The 20,857-nt window shown below is 45.8% G+C and overlaps 2 protein-coding genes across 2 annotated transcripts in view; one reads left to right on the forward strand and one right to left on the reverse strand.

Annotated features, from left to right (window-relative positions):
• LOC103283892 (acyl-coenzyme A thioesterase 1-like) overlaps nucleotides 1-20,857 on the reverse strand; it is a 58,451-nt gene that overhangs the window by 10,930 nt on the left and 26,664 nt on the right.
• Nucleotides 9,593-20,857, forward strand: part of HEATR4 (HEAT repeat containing 4) — a 56,347-nt gene continuing 45,082 nt past the window's right edge. Inside the window, exons 1-2 of the mRNA XM_054715930.1 lie at nucleotides 9,593-9,605; nucleotides 18,821-19,764. Coding sequence (XP_054571905.1) covers nucleotides 18,884-19,764 — 881 coding nt within the window. The 5' untranslated portion in view covers nucleotides 9,593-9,605; nucleotides 18,821-18,883. The remainder of the gene's footprint in view (nucleotides 9,606-18,820; nucleotides 19,765-20,857) is intronic.

The following is a 20,857-nucleotide window of genomic DNA, read 5'->3' on the forward strand; positions in this document are numbered from 1 at the left end:
GTGTTTTTTTTTAACAGTGCTTAATGGGTTTTAGTCAAGCAAGCTGTAGCCACCCACTGGAAAGATTGTCACTCATGCCCTGGCCGGCTTGGCTCAGTGGATAGAGCGTCAGCCTGCAGACTGAGGGGTCCTGGGTTCGATTCCGGCCAGGGGCACATGCCTGGGTTGCAGGCTCGATCCCCAGTGGGGGGCGTGCAGGAGGCGGCCAGTTGATGATTCTCTCTCATCGTTGATGTTTCTATCTCTCTCTCCTTCTCCCTTCCTCTCTGAAATCAATAAAGAAATATATATATTTAAAAAAAAAAAAAAGATTGTCACTCATGGTTTAGATTAGGTTAACCACCTGGTCTTGAGACTATTGTCCAGACTATCCCAATTCAACATACCTGGCTAATCTCAAATCCCTTTCTACCTTAAACTGTAAACCACTTGTTAATCCCAAATCATAATAATCTCTCTTGCCTCCAAAGTCACATTTCCCTTGAAACCACTCACCTGGTCCTATTATGCTGCCTTGTAAAGGGTAAGAGCACTGGCCTCTGTAGCAGTAAGAATTGGGCTTGAACCCTTACTTACTTGAGTCAATTTCTTAACCTAAGCCTCATTTTTTTCCATCTTTAAAACAGAGATAATGGCAGTATCTATATCACTGCATTTTTGTGAGCACCTGCCATTAATAAGACATGTAGCCCTAGCCGGTTTGGCGCAATGGATAGAACCTCGGCCTGTGGATTGAAGGGTCCTGGTTTCAGTTCTAGTCAAGGGCACATGCCCAGGTTTTGGGCTAAACCACAGTAGGGGGTGTACAGGAGGCAGCTGATCAATGATTCTCTCTCATCACTGATGTTTCTATCTCTTTATCCTTCTCCCTTCCTTTTTGAAATAAAAAAATATACTTTAAAAAATAGTAAGGTGCCGAAACCGGTTTGGCTCAGTGGATAGAGCGTCGGTCTGCGGACTGAAGGTCCCAGGTTCGATTCCGGTCGAGGGCACGTACCTTGGTTGCGGGCACATCCCCGGTCGGGGGCGTGCAGGAGGCAGCTGATTGATGTTTCTCTCTCATCGATGTTTCTAGCTCTCTATCCCTCTCCCTTCCTCTCTGTGAAAAATCAATAAAATATATTTTTTTTAAAAAATAGTAAGGCATGTAATACTCCAGGAAAGTGCACCTCTTTTCTTCCCCTTAAACTGTAAGCCACGTTAGAGCAAGAAGCCTGCCTTTAGTGTCTGTATCATTATTCTTCCTCCCACATAGAGTTGCACCAAACAAGATAACATATCTGAAATACGTAGCACAATGCCCAGCATAAAATGCTCAATAAACATTAAAGAGTATCTCATACTTTTGTTCCTTTGCAATGACTAGCACAGAACCTCATCTATGTGACAACCCTGGGTGTGATTTCCAAGCCTTCCCAGTTGGGCACACCTGGGGTAGTATCAACCTCGGTTTCCTCATTCCCATTAGGGTGATGATACATATAACACATATTAATACAATATCCGGCAGCCAGTGGATGCTCAATAAATATTAGGCCAGCTCCCTTTCCCGTCTTCTATTTCCCCCCCGAAGGTCCTGGTTCCTTCAGATGGCCTGCAAGCTGGCAGCTCCTCAGGATGGGAACTTCCCAAGACTTCAGTCTTTTCTTTTTTTCCTTTGTCTTTCATTTTTAATGCTGACATTATTTTAGGTGCTCTTCTTGCCTCCCTTTGCCCACCACTTGAACCTCTCCTCCTGCTGCCTCACAGGGCTCTGAGGTCCTGAGGAGTCTGCGGGATCACACTCATCCGAGCATAGTCCTCGCCCCGGACCTGGAAACCTGCGGTCCCTGTCTTCCTGCCTTCCGCCCTCCCCAAACTCCAGTTTTCACCCTTCTTCAGACTCCTCTCCCTCTCGCCTTTGAGTCCCCAAAAGCTGTTCCTGTCTCAGTCTCTGACTCATCACCTCCCAGCTCCCCAACTGCCCCTCCCCCTTCCGCAAACACCCTCTGGCTCCCCACCTGCACTTTCCGCCCCTTCCACGCGCCTCCTCTGCTGCCAGCTGCCCGGTCCAGCCCTCCAGCCGCAACCGCGGGGCCTGTGCACCTCCTGGCCGCTGAGGAGGCCTAGCCAGCTGGACCGGGTCGGGCTCCAGCCGCCTCAGGGAACAGCCACAACAGCCTCCGCCAACGTTCAGACCTCGCGCCTACTCTCTGGTTATTTATTTATTATTATTATTATTATTATTATTATTATTATAGTTTATATATATTTTCATTGATTTGAGAGAAGAGGGAGAGAGAGAAACATCTGTCTGTTGCCTCCTGCATGCACCCTGACAGCAGATCCCCAACCCACTAACTGGGCATGTGCCCTGACTGGAAATTGAGCAGTGTATGGCACAACACTCAACCAACTGAGCCACACCGGCCAGGGCTTTTTTTTTTTTTTTTTTTTTTTTTTGAGAGTACGTTTATTAAAGCTGGGGACACTGAAAAAAAGGAAGTGTGTAGGGTAGAGGAAGTAACAGGAAAGAGGCTAGGCGGGCATGGGAGCCTCTGGTGGGCTGCTTTGGCTCACTGAAATGACAGAGAAAAGGGTGTCTTTGGGAGAGGTTCAAAGGGGTTAGCTCAGTATGAGCTGCTGCCATTGCTTCCCTGGTTGAAATTTCCGGGGCCCCCTAGAGTTTAGGAGATGCATGCCTGTGGGGGAAGAAGAGGTGGAAGGGAAAGACAAGGTTGTGCTCCCAGGAGGGAGAGTGCACCGAACATGGTTAATTTTGATAGAGGCAATTAGGCTTTTACAATATATATATATATTTTTAAATATATATTTTATTGATTTTTTTTACTGAGAGGAAGGGAGAGGGATAGAGAATTAGAAACATCGATCAGCCGCCTCCTGCACACCCCCCACAGGGGATGTGCCCACAACCAAGGTACATGCCCTTGACCGGAATCGAACCTGGGACCCTTCAGTCCGCAGGCCGGTGCTCTATCCACTGAGCCAAACCGGTTTTGGCTAGGCTTTTACAATATTGAAGTACATTTCTTCTTATCAGCTGTGGATCAAAACAGGCAGGGACCAGGTGCATTGGGTGTCCTGTGACTATCTCAAAGGGTGGCAGTTTATGAGTTCCAAAGAGTATGAATCTGAGATTTAGAAGGACCAAGGGCAATGCTTTTGGCCAAGGTACTTGGAGGGTCTCTCCAAATTTTGCCAGTTGAGTCTTAATAATGCCATTAATGCATTCAACTAAACCTGAAGTAGAGGCATAGACTTGTCAAAGCACCTGATGGCTAAAATGGGTTCCCCGATCACTATGGAGTTCAAGAAGGGTTCCCCAGGTAGGAATAATCTTTTCCAAAAGATGTCAGCCACAGAAGAGGCAGTAGGGAAAAGCTTCAGTCCAGTGAGAAAACAGATACACCATGACTAAGGGAAAAAATATCTATACCAATAAAAGGGTAATATGCAAATTGGTCACAATGCCCTCACACAACAACCTAATAGCAGGCTGCGTGGGGCTACCAGGCCAGCAGGTGGGGCAGTGAGGGGTGACCAGGCCGGCAGGGGGAGCAGTTGGGGACAACCAGGCAGGCGGGGGGTGGGGGCAGTGAGGGGTGACCAGGCCGGCAGAGGGGGCAGTTATGGGCTATCAGGCCGGCAGACAGAGGTGGTTAGGAGTGATTAGGTTGGCAGGAGGGGAAGTTAGGGGCGATAAGGCTGGCAGGCAGAGGCCATTAGGGGCAATCAGGCAGCCTGGCAGGTGAGCAGTTAGGAGCCAGCAGTCTCGGATTGTGAGAGGGATGTCCCACTGCTGGACGGTCAGACATCCCCCGAGGTGTCCCCGATTGGAGAGGGTGCAGGCTGGGCTGAGGGTATCCCCCCATGGACGAATTTCGTGCACCAGGCCTCTAGTATATATATATATATATGTGTGTGTGTGTGTGTGTGTGTGTGTGTGTGTGTGTGTGTGTTTTTAATCCTCAACTGAGGATATTTTTTTCATTGATTTGTAGAAAAAGTGGAAGGGAGAGAGAGAGAGAAACAACCAGGATGGGGATCGAACCTGCAACCCAGATACATGCCCTTGACTGGGAATCGAACCTGTGACCCTTTGGTGCGAGAGCTGACACTCTAATCAGTTGGCCACACTGGCCGGGGCCTAACATATATTTTTACCAATGTGGCAGGAAAGCTGTGTGACATCCATTTGTCAAACCTTGAATGGTCCATTAGGCAATTTAAAATGTCCAGGAGCAGTGCAAACAGGCTTCCCTGGGTTGTATTTTGGATAAGCGGGACAAGTCAGGTAGGCAATCTTTGCAGCCTTATTAATATTTCCCCACCAATACCGGTTCATGAATGCTATCATTTTGTCAGTGGACCAATAGTTGAATGCATGTACAGTAGTTGGGAGTGGGAATTTTAGTGTTTCTAGTATTTCTATCAGAAAAAAAACCATGGCTATTATAATTAAGCTAGTGGTCCGGTGCACGAAATTTGTGCACATTAAAAGAGAATTAATTAGAGGAAATATTTTAATATTGCTATTTGCCCTTTCTCTATAATAGAAGTGTCCAGCTGGCCCCACCCCCAGTGGGCAACACCACGACCCGGCCGGCCCCACCCCTGTCAAGTCCCACCAAGTGGGAGATGCAGCCTCATGTTCGGGCGCTGGGGCAGGGGGCGCGGCTCAGGTCCCCCAGCCCTGGCCCTCGCCATGCAGCCTCACCCAGACCCATTTTGCAGTGAGACCCCAGACCTGCCACACTGCGGGACCGATCAATGCACCTCTTGGTGACCGGTTGTTTGGTCGTTATGGATGAAAATAATGTCATGCACTTAAGTATGCACATTCATTTTCAATGCCTGATTTGTCTACATTCTCTAAATTGCAAAATAAGTAAGATCTTCAGCTAGATAGCATCATAATGCCAAGTTCTTTATATAATGACACATACCATTCTCTCCACTCAGTATGCTCCATTTGAATGGATTAAATGTATGTGACTCATATGAAAGGCACTGCTCCTTGCTCTTTTTTTATTATATATATACTAGAAGCCCGTTGCACGAAGTTTCGTGCAATAGACTTTTCCTTCACCTGGCTGCCGGCACCAGTTTTCCGCCAGCACCAGTTTTCCTCTGGCCACCCGACGATCAGAGCGCCTCCCGCCAGCGCAATCAGCTACCCCGAGAGGAACTCAGATCGGGAGGCGCTCCGATCGGCGGGTGGCCAGAGGAAAACTGGTGCTGGCGGAAAACTGGTGCTGGCAGCCACGCAATCGGCCACCCCGAGTTCCGCCACCAGCGTCTTCCGCAAGCCCCATGGGTCCTTCCGCAGCGCTGGCCGTTTAGGCCTGCGGGAGGAGCGGGGGGTCGGTGAGTCCCCAACCCCCGCTCCTACCGCCAGCCAAGCGGCCACCCTGAGTCCCGCCCCCTGCGCCTCCCGCTGCTCAATCGTGGGCGTAGCGGAGTGATGCTAATTTGCCTATTACATTTTTATTATGTAGGATATTTTTTATTGATTTTATTTTTTATTGATTTTTTACAGAGAGGAAGGGAGAGGGATAGAGAGTTAGAAACATCGATGAGAGAGAAACATCCATCAGCTGCCTCCTGCACACCCCCTACTGGGGATGTGCCCGCAACCAAGGTACATGCCCTTGACCAGAATCGAACCTGGGACCTTTCAGTCCGTAGGCTGATGCTCTATCCACCAAGCCAAACCGGTTTTGGCACTGCTGCTTGCTCTTAATAGAGGAAGCATTACCTCATTACCTAACACCATAAAGTGGTTTAAATGGCATATACTGACTTAAAGAACAAAAGGGAAAATAACAATAAAAAACAAAAAACAACGTTCAGTGCTGTGGACGGCAGAATCCTCTCCCTTTCCCTTTGTTTTTTTCTGCTTTTCCCATGAACCTATTGGCGCTCTGCCTCAAAATCAACACAGAAGACAAAATCAGAAGCTGTAATCTGCATTTTATAGTGCCATTTGAGTACAAAGAGGTGCTTTTCAATCTTTACTTTTTTTTTTTAAATCAATGCAGCTCAAACTTGCTCCCAATGTTCCAGGAGCCAGGCCAACGTGGCTGTGCGGACACACCTTTGCTAGGTGCTGTCAGGCTTCAGGGCTGGGGCAGGGGACACGCCAGGTGTTGCTAGAAACAAATCAGCTCTCCTCTCTACATAGCAGGAGTCTTTTCATTATAAAATGCAGAGATGCAGCCGTTTTCCTTTACCCCCATCCCCAGCCCTCCTTGTAGGAAGGGGCCTGGAGGATACCCCATTCCTTCCCCCTCCCTCCTGCCAGCCCATGCAATTCCACTGTCTACAAATTTAACTATTTTAGATACCTCATATAAGTGGAGTCATACAGTATTTGTCCTTTTGTGTCTGGCTTTATTTCACTTATCACGACTTCCAGGTTCATCCATATGTGTAGCATATATAAGAATTTCATTCCTCCCGAAACCGGTTTGGCTCAGTGGATAGAGCGTCGGCCTGCAGACTCAAGGGTCCCAGGTTCGATTCCGGTCAAGGGCATGTACCTTGGTTGCGGGCACATACCCAGTAGGGGGTGTGCAAGAGGCAGCTGATCGATGTTTCTCTCTCATTGATGTTTCTAACTCTCTATCCCTCTCTCTTCCTCTCTGTAAAAAATCAATAAAATATATATTTTTTAAAAAAGCACAAAAAAACCAACAAGAATTTCATTCCTTTTTAAGGCTGAGTAATATTCTCTTGTATATATACATATCACATTTTGTTTTCCACTCATCCATTGTTGGATACCTCTTGACTGTTGTGAATATGCTGCTATGAACATGGGTATACAAATATCTATGAGCTCTGCTTTTAATTCTTTTGGGTATATACCAAGAGTGGAATTGCTGGATCATATGGTAATTCTGTGTAATTTTATGAACCTTAGCCAAAGTTGTAATATTTAATTTTTTAAAAAAAGTCTTTTAGTCTTTTCATTTCAAAGAACATGCCCTTTAACCCTTTTGTAAGGGTCCCAGGTTCTGAGCCAAAGTTCTAAAATCAGTGGTCAGGTTGATCAGTACAAGATGGCCTGAATAGCATGGTCCCTAGAAAGACAGAACCTCAACAAACGACAAGTGTTGGCGAGGATGCGGAGAAAAAGGAACCTTCGTGCACTGCTGGTGGGAATGCAGACTGGTACAGCCACTGTGGAGAACAGTATGGAGTTTCCTCAAAAAACTGAAAATGGAACTCCCATTTGACCCAGTACCCACTCCTGGGAATATATCCGAAGAAACTAGAAACACCAATCAGAAAGGATATATGCACCACTATGTTCATAGCAGCACAATTTACAATAGCTAAGATTTGGAAACAGCCTAGATGCCCATCAGCAGATGACTGGATCAGAAAACTGTGGTACATCTACACAATGGAATACTATGCTGCCATAAAAAAGAAGGAATTCTCATCATTTGCAGCAGCCTGGATGGAATTGGAGAACATTATGCTAAGTGAAATAAGCCAGTCAATGAAAGAAAAATACCACATGATCTCACTCATTTATGGATAGTAAAGAACATTATAAAGTGATGAACAAAAAGATAGATACAGAGACAGTAAAGCATCAAACAGACTTTCAAATTACGGGGGGAAAGTTAGGGAGAGGTGGGGGAGTTATGAAATCAAACGAAGGACTTGTATGCATGCATATAAGCATAAACAATGGACGCAAAACTCTGGGGGGTGAGGGCATGTATGGGTGTGGGGTGGGGGGGGTAATGGTAAGATATGTACACATATAATACCTCAATAAAAAAAATAGTAAAAAAAATAAATAATTAATTAAAAAAAAAAAAAAAAGAAAGACAGAACCTAGGTTGAAGAGGGGAAAGGAGTCAAATATATGGTCATGGAAAGAGACTTGACTTTGGGTGGTGAGCTCACAATGCGATATATGGATGATGTATTATAGAATTGTACACTTGAAACTTATTAACCAATGTTATCCCAATAAACTTAATAAAATAGATTATTGTATAAAGTATACAGCTATCACTGACAATAAAAACTTTTGCAAAAAAAAAAAGACAGAACTTTATGCCCAGAAATCTTCCCTGCTGTCAGGACTTCTGAAAAACAGTAACCTGTAAGCCTGAAATTTTACTATTAAAAATATAGGATATGGTGCTAACTGGTTTGGCTCAGTGAATTAGAGCATCAGCCTGAAGGGTCCTGTGTTTGATCCTAGTCAAAGGCACATGCCTGAGTTTCAGGCTCGATTCCAAGTACAGAGGCGTGCAGGAGGCAGCCAACACGTGATTCTCTCTCATCATTAATGTTTCTATCTTTCTCTCTCCCTCTCCCTTCCTCTCTGAAATCAATATATATATTTTAAAGAAGCCATTCACAATCTGTACATATTAAAAAAAAAAAAGTACAGGTTATGGCCCTGGACTGTTTGCTCACTGGTTAGAGCATCGGTCTGCCAAGGATCTCAGGTTCAATTCCTATTCAAGGTCATGCACCTCTGTTGCAGGTTCTGCAGCCCCAGTAAGGGTGTGTGCAGGAGACAACCAATCAATGTGTCTCTCTCAAGTCCATGTTTCTCTCTCTCTCTCTCTCTCTCTCTCTCTCTCTCTCTCTCTCTCTCTCTCTCTATCTCCCTCTCCTCCCTCCCTTCCACTCTCTCTAGAAATCAATGAGAAAAATATCCCCTGGTGAGGATTAAAAACAAAACAAAACAAGACATGAAGAGTCCCCTTATAAAAAGAGTAGAGTTTGTTGATAATCTAGCCAGGATTTGGGGAGCAGGGGAGGTGGAATTGAAGTGTGTAAAGGAAGCAGATTAAGTAGGGACAGAGATGAAAGGGGAATGGAAAAGGCCCCAAAGACTGAAGCATGCCAGAGCTGGGTTCATGTGTTCCCTGCTTTGCCAAGACTCTATAGGACTTAAGAACTCCTGTGGGGAAAAATATTGAGCTGCACAGACCTAAAGGTTTATCTTTCTTTCCCTCCCTCCCTCCCTCCCTCCCTCCCTCCCTCCCTCCCTCCCTCCCTTCCTTCCAATCCTCACCTAAGGATATTTTTCCATTGAGTTTTAGAGAGAATGGAAGGGAGAGGGAGAGTCACAGAAACACTGATGTGAGAGACACACGGATTGATTGCCTCCGCACGGGTCCCAACCAGGGCCAGGACCAGCCTGCAAACGTGTTACATGCCCCTGTCCAGAACTGAACCCAGGACCCCTCAGTTCTCAGGCCGTCGCTCTTTCCACTGAGCCAAACTGGCTAGGGCTAAAGATTTATTTTTTTCTTTTCAATACTCTACCCATTGAGCCAAACCAGCCAGGGTGTAAAGATTTATTTTTCAAAGAATGACGAAGAAACCAACTTTGTCACCAATCAATGCAATTTCCAAAAGCTCAGCTCACAAAGAAGGAAGTTTAGTAAATAACTGAAAATACCCCTGATTGAACCCCCAGGTTCTGTGATCAGACTCATGAATTCTAAAGAGGTGGTTGCCAAGTAACCAATGTAAACAGTTTGGAACATAGGAAACTAAGGAAGGTTTAAGAGCAAAATCTTGCTTCCCTTTGAAGACTGTTGTGGGAGGCTATTTTGAAGGTAATTTCAAAACGCTGCTGCTTTACTGGTGTCTGAAAGGAGTTTATTAGCTCAGCTGAATGATGAGAGACAGTCTGAAGTAGATGAAGAGATTTTGGATTAGGTGTCTAAAGGGTCAGTATTGCTTCAGGGGCTAACCAGTACTGTGATCTGAGTCACGTCTCTTCTCTGGGCCTCAGTTTTGAAACCTGTAAGATAAGAGTAAGAACAGATCACCTTTGAGGCAGTTTCCACAGTAATCTCAGGAGACAGCAGTATATTTGTGTGATTACATGGCTAGGAATGGGAATTAGAAAGCAGAGGGGGAAAAAATGAAGGAAAATGTCTGATAAGAGGCAGCAGAGAAGGGATTTAAAACAAGTCCCCTATCGCACTCTCCCTACCAGACAAGCTTCCTTCATACACCCCACAGATGCCTCTTGGTGCTGTGGTTTCTTTAATGTGTTATAACTCCCTCGCTCCCCTACCCCCCATCTTGATGCAGAGGGCCCTTTACCAATATCTAGGATGGGCGGGAAGAGATCAACTAAAGAACTTGTATGCATATATATATATATATATATATATATATATATGCCTAACCGATGGACACAGACAATAGGCCTGGGGGGAGGGGTGTGGGTGGGATAGAAGGGATCAATGGTGTAAAAAGGGGGCATATGTAATACTTTCAACAATAAAGGTTAAAAAAAAAAAAAACACTGTCAGAAGCTGACTGCCCTCTGGGTGCTACCTCAGAACTTGAGAATCTGTGGGTGGAGGTGAGATTGTATTACCTTTTTAAAGCTTTCAGACATGAACTGTGCTAAGGTTCATTGCTTTTTAGTCTTTTCTTCTGTGGCAGTTTCTACTGCTTTAATAACAGAAGGAAGAAAGCAAAATATTGCTCTTTTTACACATACTATTCAGCCCACTTCAACAATTTCTGCAGAATAACAGTACCAGACCCAGGAGGTGAGGGGAGGGAACAGGGAAGGTGAAGGGAGAGTGGAACTAAATTTGGAACTTCTGAGATATCACACATTTTGAGCATGGATTCTTTTTTTTTTTTTTTTTTAATATATTTTATTGATTTTTACAGAGAGGAAGGGAGAGAGATAGAGAGTTAGAAACCGATCAGCTGCCTCTTGCACACCCCCTATTGGGGATGTGCCCGCAACCACATGCCCTTGACCGGAATCGAACCTGGGACCTTTCAGGCTGACGCTCTATCCACTGAGCCAAAACGGTTTCGGCTGAGCATGGATTCTTATATCAGGTTTTAACTGAAGGCATGTAGTTTAACTCTTCCAACCCCACACCTGCCTGTCCACCCAAGTTCCTAAAAGTGCAGAGAGAATGCTGGTGATTGCTGCCTACCAGATTGCAGGGCCTGGTCTGCACTTATGCCAGGTTGGAATAACTGTAGGATGCCATTTATTCAACTTCTTATGCTGGCAATGCACTTTCCCCGACCTGCGGGGTCTTCTAACGGGGGTACCGAGGCGGCGCACCTAAGAGAATGAGAGACAGACAAGGGACGCAAAGAATGGAGGCAAGACAAAAGGGATTCTGATCAAGCCTCAAAACTTTATTTTTACAGCGTTCCTTATATGTGGTTTCTAGAAGAGGAGATACCTAGGAGGGGTGAGGGCTGACTTAGATAATCGGCTAAAGTCGTAAAGGGTGTGGACTATAGATAAAGGGTGTGGCGGTTGAAGGGCGGCTACAGAAGAAATGCTTTGTCCTCAGGCAAGAGGAAGTGGGCCTAGTTTCAGTAACTTACTGAAGGTCAGAGTTAATCCTTTGACCGACTCTTGGTTGCTGACATCTCCTCCCTCTCTGTTTAAGAAACGGGAGTGGGCATTAATCGACCGAGGAGACATTGACCTGGTTCCTCCCGTGGGCTTTGCATACCCACCGTGTGTGGCTCTTGACATCTTTTGGGGAGGAGAGGCAGAGCCATTATTTTTATCGATGTCAACCTCTATGCAAACCAGGTATACTCTCAGGGAAATCCAGAGGAGGTTGGAAAAATATCCCAACGTTCCCTTGCAATGCTTTGCTCTGCACCCGGTTCGATACCCATACCTCTGGCTCTGGCTAGAGCGTAGGTAAGCATCCCTCTGGTTAAGATGCTGTCCCCGTAGGGAAGGAGCGAGTCTGGGTCCGGAGGTGCTCGTGCTCTTGGTAAACCGAGCCCCACCTATCGGCCATTTCCAGGCGTTGATAATGAATCTGAATGGGTTTTGCTAAAGCTGAATCTATTTGCTGTTTTACGAGGTCGGTTATTTTTCTAAATGCCCAAGGGCCAAATGTAAGAATAAGGAGAAAACCAACAAGGGGACCAAGGATGGGGAGGAGGTAGGGGAGGAGTCCATTAAGTCCACTCCAGAGCGGGTTCTAAAATAGCTCTTTTCGTCTCTTGACGAGATCTTCTTGTAGCTTCTTGATCTTGTCTCGGATGATGCCAGACTTGTTGGCGTAGAAGCAGCATCGTTCCTGTAGAGCCAAACATATCCCTCCCTGTTCTGCCGTGAGCAAATCTAACCCTCTTCTATTTTGTAATACGACTTCTGCTAAATTAATTGATTAGAGAGTTTTGTGAAGGAGTATATTGCTACTCCTAGACCTGCTGTGCCGGAAGCTACGGCTCCAGAGATCCCTAGACCAACGAGTAAGGGGATGAATTGGACAGCCCATTTACTATGCCCAGCAATGTAATCAAGACTGGGTAAGGGAACAGGCTCATCCCCTGGCAGGGCTATATAGGCTAGATTCACAGGGATTGCCAAACATTTTTAAGAGTAGTTTCTCATGGTTAACTGGAGGTCCAAAACCGCTGTAAGTCATTGGTATCAGGACCAGCAGTAGGACTTCAATAATTGTTTTCATGACCTGTAGATAAATTTGTCTCAGGGATAATTTCCCTGGATGTGAGATTATTTTTCTTTTGGGGGGTTATATGAATGTGATTTGTTGTTGTTGAATGGCTGTATGTGGAGTGTTTTTTCTGCCTCTGGAGAGAGTTGGCGAGGGGATAGAGGGCCATCGAGGCCTGAGAGGGTCTACGGCCTGTGCAACAAATTTCTGACACAGGGTGGGGCTATTTGCCATGCCCTGAGGGAGAACCTTCCATTGATAACGTTGCATAGGGCCTTTAAAATTAGTGACTGGGAGGCTGAATGCAAAACGTTCTCGGTCTTGGGGGTGAAGAGGGATAGTGAAGAAACAATCTTTTAAATCTATAATTATTTTAAAATGATTAATGGGAATGGCAATAGGAGAAGGGAGCCCAGGTTGAAGGGCTCCCATTGTGAACATGGTTTTATTAATTTCTCTAAGGTCTTGTAAAAGACGCCAAGATCCAGATTTCTTTTTAATTATGAATATTGGAGTATTCCATGGAGAGGTTGTAGGTTCTAGATGTCCAGCGGCCAATTGCTCCTGTACTAACTTTGAGGCGGCTGTAAGTTTCTCGTTAGTTAATGGCCATTGATCTACCCACACAGGGGAATCAGATTTCCATTTGATCTTATCTGCATGGGGTACAGGAAAGTCAATGACCGTCATGGAAAATTTTGATTTCCTAGTCCTAATCGGTCATTTTTGGGTGTTATAGAAAGTGGTTGTTTGATGCCTTGATTATTTTTTCCTAGTCCTTGTCCTGGTAAAAAGCCTTGGTTAAGCATTTGTTGGGTAATAATTTCATTGGGGCTACACATAATGAGCTTTAATTGAGATAGAATGTCTCGTCCCCATAGGTTAACAGGTAGTCCTGGGACAATATAAGGTTGGACTTGCCCTGAGTTTCCCTCAGTATCTTTCCAGGTTAGGATTTTTGCACTCTGTTTTGGGTTGGTAGATTGGCCAATGCCTTTAAGATTTGTTACAGAGGCTTCGCAGGGCCAACTGGGGGGCCAGTATCGGGTTGATATTTGGTGGAGTTTAGGGGAAGTAAGATAAGCTGAGCTATTCTTTGTCCTTTGGAAATGGATATGGGCCCTGAGGGGGCTGAAGCTAGAATGGTAATCTGTCCTGTGTAATCATTGTCAATGACCCCTGGGGTAACCTGAAGGCCAGCCAAGGAGGAACTACCACGCCCTAAGATTAAACCAAATGTTTCTGGAGGCAAGGGTCCAAAAGCCTCAGTGGAAATAAGTTGAATGCCTTGATCTGGTATTAATATTGTATCGGAGGCGGAACAGAGGTCCAGTCCTGCGCTTCCTGGGGTGGCTCGGCAGAGGGAGCTAATGCCTGGGCGGGAAGGATCTGTTGTGGGACGAACCTGATGGCCCCTTGGTTCGGCACCGTGTTCGGGGCCAGGGGCTGGCCCCTCGAGAAGTTTCCCTGCCGGGGTGGAAGGGCTTTACCCTCGATATCTGTTTTTGAGTAACATTCCTTAGCCCAGTGGAGACCGCGTTGGCACCGAGGGCAAGCGGTCTTTGGGGGAGCCCGTGGTTGTTTGCCACTGGGGCAATACTTTATGAAGTGTCCTGGCTGTTTGCAATTAAAGCAGGTTTTTTGTTGTGTATTTGGCTGTTTTCGGGTAAAATTTTCTAGAGCCGCTCCTATAGCCAATCCAATGGCGTGGGAGGTACCTATTCCCAACGTGGGGCGCCATTATTTCCCCGACCTGCGGGGTCTTCTAACGGGGGTACCGAGGCGGCGCACCTAAGAGAATGAGAGACAGACAAGGGACGCAAAGAATGGAGGCAAGACAAAAGGGATTCTGATCAAGCCTCAAAACTTTATTTTTACAGCGTTCCTTATATGTGATTTCTAGAAGGGTGGATGCCTAGGAGGGGTGGGGGCTGACCTAGATAATCGGCTAAAGTCGTAACTATAGATAAAGGGTGTGGCAGTTGAAGGGCGGCTACAGAAGAAATGCTTTGTCCTCAGGCAAGAGGAAGTGGGCCTAGTTTCAGTAACTTACTGAAGGTCAGAGTTAATCCTTTGACCGACTCTTGGTTCCTGACAATGCACAAAGGCACCTGAGACCTGCCACTCTGCTTTGGGTTCTTAAGGGCTGTTTGTTGGGGGAGAGGACTGTGCCTCACAATGTTGGTCCAGGTAACATTTAAGTTTGGATAATATAAATATGGAGTCTCCAAACTCTATTCATAGGCATTTTCTTCCCTCTCTATACTTCATCTTCCCCTCCTCCTCCTCCTCCCCCTCCTTCTCCTCCTCCCCGTCTTCCTTCTTTAATCCTCACCAGAGGATATGTTCATTGATTTGAGAGAGAGAGAAAGATAGAAACACCGATTGGTTGCCTCCTGTATGCACCCTGACCAGGGATTGTACCCACAACTTTTTTGGTGTACTGGACATTGGTCCAACCAACTGAGCCACCCAGATGGGGCTATGCACCTTCTCTTTTAATTGCCTACAGCTCAATACTACTAAACTGTTCCCTAAGTGCCCAGTGCATCTAGTTGTGGGACCCCAGAGACTTGCCTTCTAAGGACAATAGTCCCAAGGAAACAAGGTTGGGAAGTGCAGAACCTGGCCTTACAATTATCTTCTGACTAAATCCATCCAGGACAAGCCTCTTTGGATCAAACCTTATAACATTTTGTCCTGTCTCCATTCCTTTTCAAAATATATCTATCATATGTTTTCTTCTCTTTATATTATACTAGTGACCCGGTGCATGGATTCATACATATTGAAAGGAAATTAATTAGAAGGTGGTTGGTGGGGCAGGACTGGGCGAGATGGGCCAGACATGCCCTGGAGCCAACCTCCCGCGGTCCCTCCCTGGCATCTGCAGAGTGAGTGGGGTCTGTACATAGATTAAATAAGAGTCCAGTGATGAAAGATAATTTTGAAAGGCATTGGGGGTCAGAGGAGCCTAGCTAAAGAAACTAAGTTCTCCTTGTCTCAGGACCCCTTGCTTTTTATTAACACAATTTGTCCTAAGGCAAGGTGGAGATATACACTTCAAAGAGTAGGGTTTCGTACAGAAGCATTGTCAGATTGGGGAATTGCCTTCGGCTGTTCAGGTGTTTGGCCAACAGGAGGCAATAACATGTAGATTAAGATGCCCTTAGCTGTCTGGCAGCAAACAATCAATTTATGTATCCTTTTCAGGTTTGGGGAAATGCCATCCCAGCAGGTGATAACATATGTGACTCAGCCCTTGTTGAATCCTCAAGTTCCATCAACCTTTCGATGAAACTCTTGCAATTATGACATGCTGGAACTGGCTTCCGGCATTTAAATACTTAAAAATACTGGGGCCATGTTGCCTTCATGGTTGTGAAGAGATAGAACAACCAAATTCCATCTTATGTGCAAAAAATCCTAGAGGGATAGCATATCAATCATGTGAGACTTCATTTGAGTGAGGTTATCAATTTTGGCCTAGTGACACCTAGATGAAAGCTAGCCCTTAACAAAAAGAAATCCACTGAGAGATGAGATTTAATACACAGAAGCCAGTGGGATAAACCAAATCATAAGGAGAGAAGGTACTGTGCTGAGTGTTATAAAGGAAAGAGAAATAAGTCAGATATGAGCTAAAGGGCACCTTGTGCACAGGGCAAACAAGGCAGGATAATTGTGTCATTGTGCACGAGGCCTACCTGCCCTCAGGGAATGGCAAGGCCAGCACAGTGAGTGGTAGGGAGTGGAGCTTGAACCAAGGCCAGTGTGGCCCAGAGGTTAAGTGCTCTGGAGCTAGAAAATGGCAGCTGGGTTTGAAGCATGACTACTCTACTTATGACCTGTGTGATCTGAAATAACTTATCTACCTCTCTGAGCTGCAGCTTCTTCCCAGAGGAAATAAAGACTATAATATCTTCCCTGTGTAAAGCCCTTAGCAAAGTACTCCCTAATTGTCATTTTATCATTATTAGTCCAAGTAAGTGCTTCAGAAGGAAAATTTTTTTCAAAGCACTAAATCCAGGCAGTGGTTCTCTACAGTGTTTTCCATGCTAGCTACAACCTGGAAACAGCTTGCCCAGCAATTAAGGAAGAGCTAAGGTGATTTATACACTTGATAAAATATTTTGCAGCTGTTAGAAATTCTAACAATGATGACTATGAAACAATATGGAAAAGTACCAGGTGATTTTGAAGGCTAGCAGAGACAGGGCAATGCAGTTAGAGAGCCACATATTTAATAATGTGAAGTGTCACAGTATTAAAATTTAGAACAACTGGCATGGACTAGAAATAATTTATAAATTTTCATATGACATGGAAGCCCAGATAGGTCAAGGAAGTTATGGAGCAGGCAGAAATTTAGCTGGGAAAATGGATAGAATTTGTGTTAAATATGGAAGAAAGGCTATCTATATATATAAAAGGCTAAGTGACCGACAGTACATCCGTGCAACCATCCAACTGACGGCTAGTACATATGACACACCCTGGCAATCTATATATATAAAAGGCTAATATGCTATGTGTCTGTCTGGGTAATGATGTTACATAGCAATGCCCGGCTTCCTCTCCCTTGTGACTAGCGACTAGCCTCCTTGCAGTTTCTCCAGCCCAGGAACACGACTTGCTTTATAGCCAGGTGGAAACATTTTACACTAACCAAATGTCTGTGATGTGTTTTCCTGTGCTTCATCTCATTTGATCCTCACAGAAGTCCTGGAGTAGGTAGATAGGAGACTTGGTGGAATCCTATTTTCTTTTCATTAGCCAGAAAATGGAGATTTAGAAAGCTTAGAAACTTGACCTGACTGAAAAGAAGTAAGAAATGGTGGAACTTGAAAATTACTTCAGGTTTTCTCACTGTGCAGAATATAGTTAAACACTTCTGCAGTTAAATATTTTACCTGTTGTTCTCCCTGTGTGGCCTACAATAATAATCTGCTTTGTGTTGATATTTACTGCTGTGTTGCTGACAATTACCTGAAAGAGAAGTTGGGGTGCTTCACTGGGCTGGAAAAAGTTTGGCTAAATCAGAAAGCAGGTCTAATTAAGCAAGTTTATTATATATCTATAAAAGGTTAAGTTGACTCACACATGTTGTGATACATAGAAAGCTCTCACTGGTGCCAATATCATGCGTGTGTTTTGATCTGTCATTGTTGATTGTGAATTTGGTTGACACTCCTATTATAGAGAAAGGGTGAATAGCGATATTAAAATATTTCTTCTAATTAATTTCCTTTCAATGTGCACGAATCCGTGCACCAGGCCACGGATTCTATCTATATAAAAGGCTAAATGACCAACCGTCCATCCATCCGACCGTCCGACCATCTGGTAGATATAACATGCACTGGCAATTTAAAAATAAGCGTTGACTCACGCATGTGCAATACATATAAAGCTCTCTCTGGCACCAATCTAGACAGAGTAGGAATATTCCTACTTGAACCCGTTTTTGGACATGGTCTGTTATATGTTGCTTTCTCTCGAGTTCAAAGAGCACGTGACATTAGAGTTAATGTTGTAAATACTTCATCACAAGGGAAATTAGTCAAGCACTCTGAAAGTGTTTTTACTCTTAATGTGGTACACATGGAGATATTAGAATAAGTTAATCAACTTATCAGTCATTATTTTTATCAATGTTGTTTTTATATCATGTTTTTATTGTTTTTATATCATGTCTTTGTTGTTGTTATATCATGTTTTATTGTTTATTAATCAATTTATATATTATTTTCACATACATTTTACTAATTTTCTTTCATCTCTGACACTCCCATTATAGGGAAAGGGCGAATAGCAATATTAAAATATTTCTTCTAATTAATTTCCTTTCAATGTGCATGCATCTGTGCACTGGGCCACTAGTTTCATATAGAAGGCACAGACGGAAGCTCCACTACGTGAAGGGAGGAATACCCGGAGAAGAGCTAGGAGACCCCAGAGGTTACATGTCAGGACAAGGTCATTAACTGGCGATTGCACTCATGGAGAACTTTGAGTGCCAAGTTGAGTTGTCTGAACTTTATGCTATAAGCCTTTGAACAGAGAGAAAGCAAGGTCTGAGGAAAAACTGGAAGCATGGAATACTGTTGAAAAGCAGTTATCCCTCGTAAGAAGATGGGGGGCTGAGCTTTGGGTCCAAGTGTGAGATTGGAAGCAAGGGTCTGATGCAAGGAGTATTTAGAATGTTGTACCTTTCCTTTCTCTCATCCTTCTAATTCACACGACTTTCCCTCCTCCCATCTATCTTCCATGCTCTTTTCTTTCTGTATTGCTGTGGGTTACCTATTCCTATGACCTAGAGCTCTCACCCGTTCCTCTCATCCCTTTAACAGGCCACGCCTCCAGGCCCTGCCTCTGGACCAGGCAGTGTGGCAGGAAGCATTTGCTGGGACACAATGGCCAGGAACCAAAAGGAAAAGACCATTCTTCCTCAAGTTCTCCAGCAGTCACTCCCCCTGCCTCTGGGACGGGGCATGCTTTTCTCCTACGTAAAACCAAGAAGCAAGGAGGAGTGCGCCTCTATCTCCAGAGTGCCTCCAGTCTTTCACTTCAGCCCGCAGCACTGTGCAGACCTCAAGAACCAGTATTTTAAAAAGGCAGCTTCCAACCTCACCTTCTCTCAGGAGGTGGTATGGCAGCGAGGGCTAGCCAGTGTTCCTTACAGCCAGTACAGCTTTGATCACCTCTACAATGCAGACAGCATCATCCAGCCTCCCCACATCAGGAAGGCCCGGCCTGAGAAACCTGTCAGACTCAAGTCGCTGGATTCTTCAAGTCCCTCAGCCAGGATCACCTCCCGGGCTGAGAAAACAGGAAGTCCTACCTATTTTAGGAAGAAGCTAACAAAGTCCAACTCAGTAAGCGCAGTCCGGAAGAAGCCTTGCCCTCCCATTCCTCATCCCTGCATGGTTCCAGACCTTCTGAGCCTGCAACCTACTCCAGATCTGAACCTGGAGAGGGAAACCTGGCTTCCGCCCCATGAGAAGGAGGCCAGAGCCTGGGAGGCCATCGTGCTGGAAAAACTGAACAAGCGCACTGCCAGGTGGATACAGAACAAGCGTCCTTTAAGGCCTGGGGTATCCCCCAACAAGTGGCAGAGTTTCTTGCGCCATCAATACGACTGGAGCCACATCCGGGATGAGCTCAGTTCTGCCAGCGACCTGGAGCTCTTAAAAGAACTGGAGGAAGCAGAGATGGCAGATTTTGAGGAACAAAGTGTCATTCTGCCCACCAAGGAGAAAAAGGAGCCAGAGATGCTGCTTCCTGTTTATTACAGGTAGACTGGCTGAGCCCCAGACATGCCTTTAAGAATCCTGGGCTTCCCTTCAAGGAATCCTGGGTGGGCTTACACTCTCCCACCAACCTCTTGTGTTTTCCCTGCCAGCCTGGCTCTGTAGATCTGCATAAAGTAAGGTATTCAACCTCAGCACTACCGACATTCTAGGTTACAGGGGGCGGCCCTGTGTATTGTAAGACTAGAGGCCTGGTGCATGAAATTCATGCACGGGAGTGTGTGTCCCTTAGCCCAGCCTGCACCCTCTCCAATCTGGGACCCCTCGAGGGATGTCCGACATCCCTCTCACAATCCAGGACTGCTGGCTCCCAATGGCTTGCCTGCCTGCCTTCCTGATTGCCCCTAACCACTTCTGCCTGTCAGCCTGATCACCCCCTAACCACTCCTCTGCCAGCCTGATTGATGCCTAACTGCTCCCCTACCAACCTGTTTGCCCCTAACTGCCCTCCCCTGCAGGCCTGGTCACCCCTAACTTCCCTCCCCTGCAGGCCTGGTCACCCCTAACTTCCCTCCCCTGCAGGCCTGGTCACCCCTAACTGCCCTCCCCTGCAGGCCTGGTCCCCCCCCCCCCCCCGCAACTGCTCTCCCCTGCAGGCCTGGGTCTCCCCCAACTGCCCTTCCCTGCAGGCCCGGTCACCCCCAACTTTCCTATTCTGCCTGCCTGGTCCCCCCAACTTCCCTCCCCTGCAGGCTTGATTGCCCACAACTGCCCTCCCTTGCAGGCCTGGTCCCTTCCAACTGCCCTACCCTGCTGGCCTGATAGCCCACAACTGCCCTCCCCTGCTGGCCATCTTGTGGTGGCCATCTTGTATCCACATGGGGGCAGCCATCTTTGACCACATGGGGGCATCCATCTTGTGTATTGGAGTGATGGTCAATTTGCATATTACTCTTTCATTAGATAGGATGTTTAATAGCATTCCTATGAATGCCACTGATACTCTCCAGTTGTGACAACCAAAGATGTCTCCAGACATTGACACATGGGATAAAATTGCTCCCCGTTGAGAAACAGTGCCATTAAAGGGATTGACTCTCAGCCTTTCCCTTTTTGCTGATCCAGTGTACTATCCAG

The sequence above is a fragment of the Eptesicus fuscus genome, chromosome 5, assembly GCF_027574615.1.
Source record: "Eptesicus fuscus isolate TK198812 chromosome 5, DD_ASM_mEF_20220401, whole genome shotgun sequence".
Classification (NCBI taxonomy): Eukaryota; Metazoa; Chordata; class Mammalia; order Chiroptera; family Vespertilionidae; genus Eptesicus; species Eptesicus fuscus.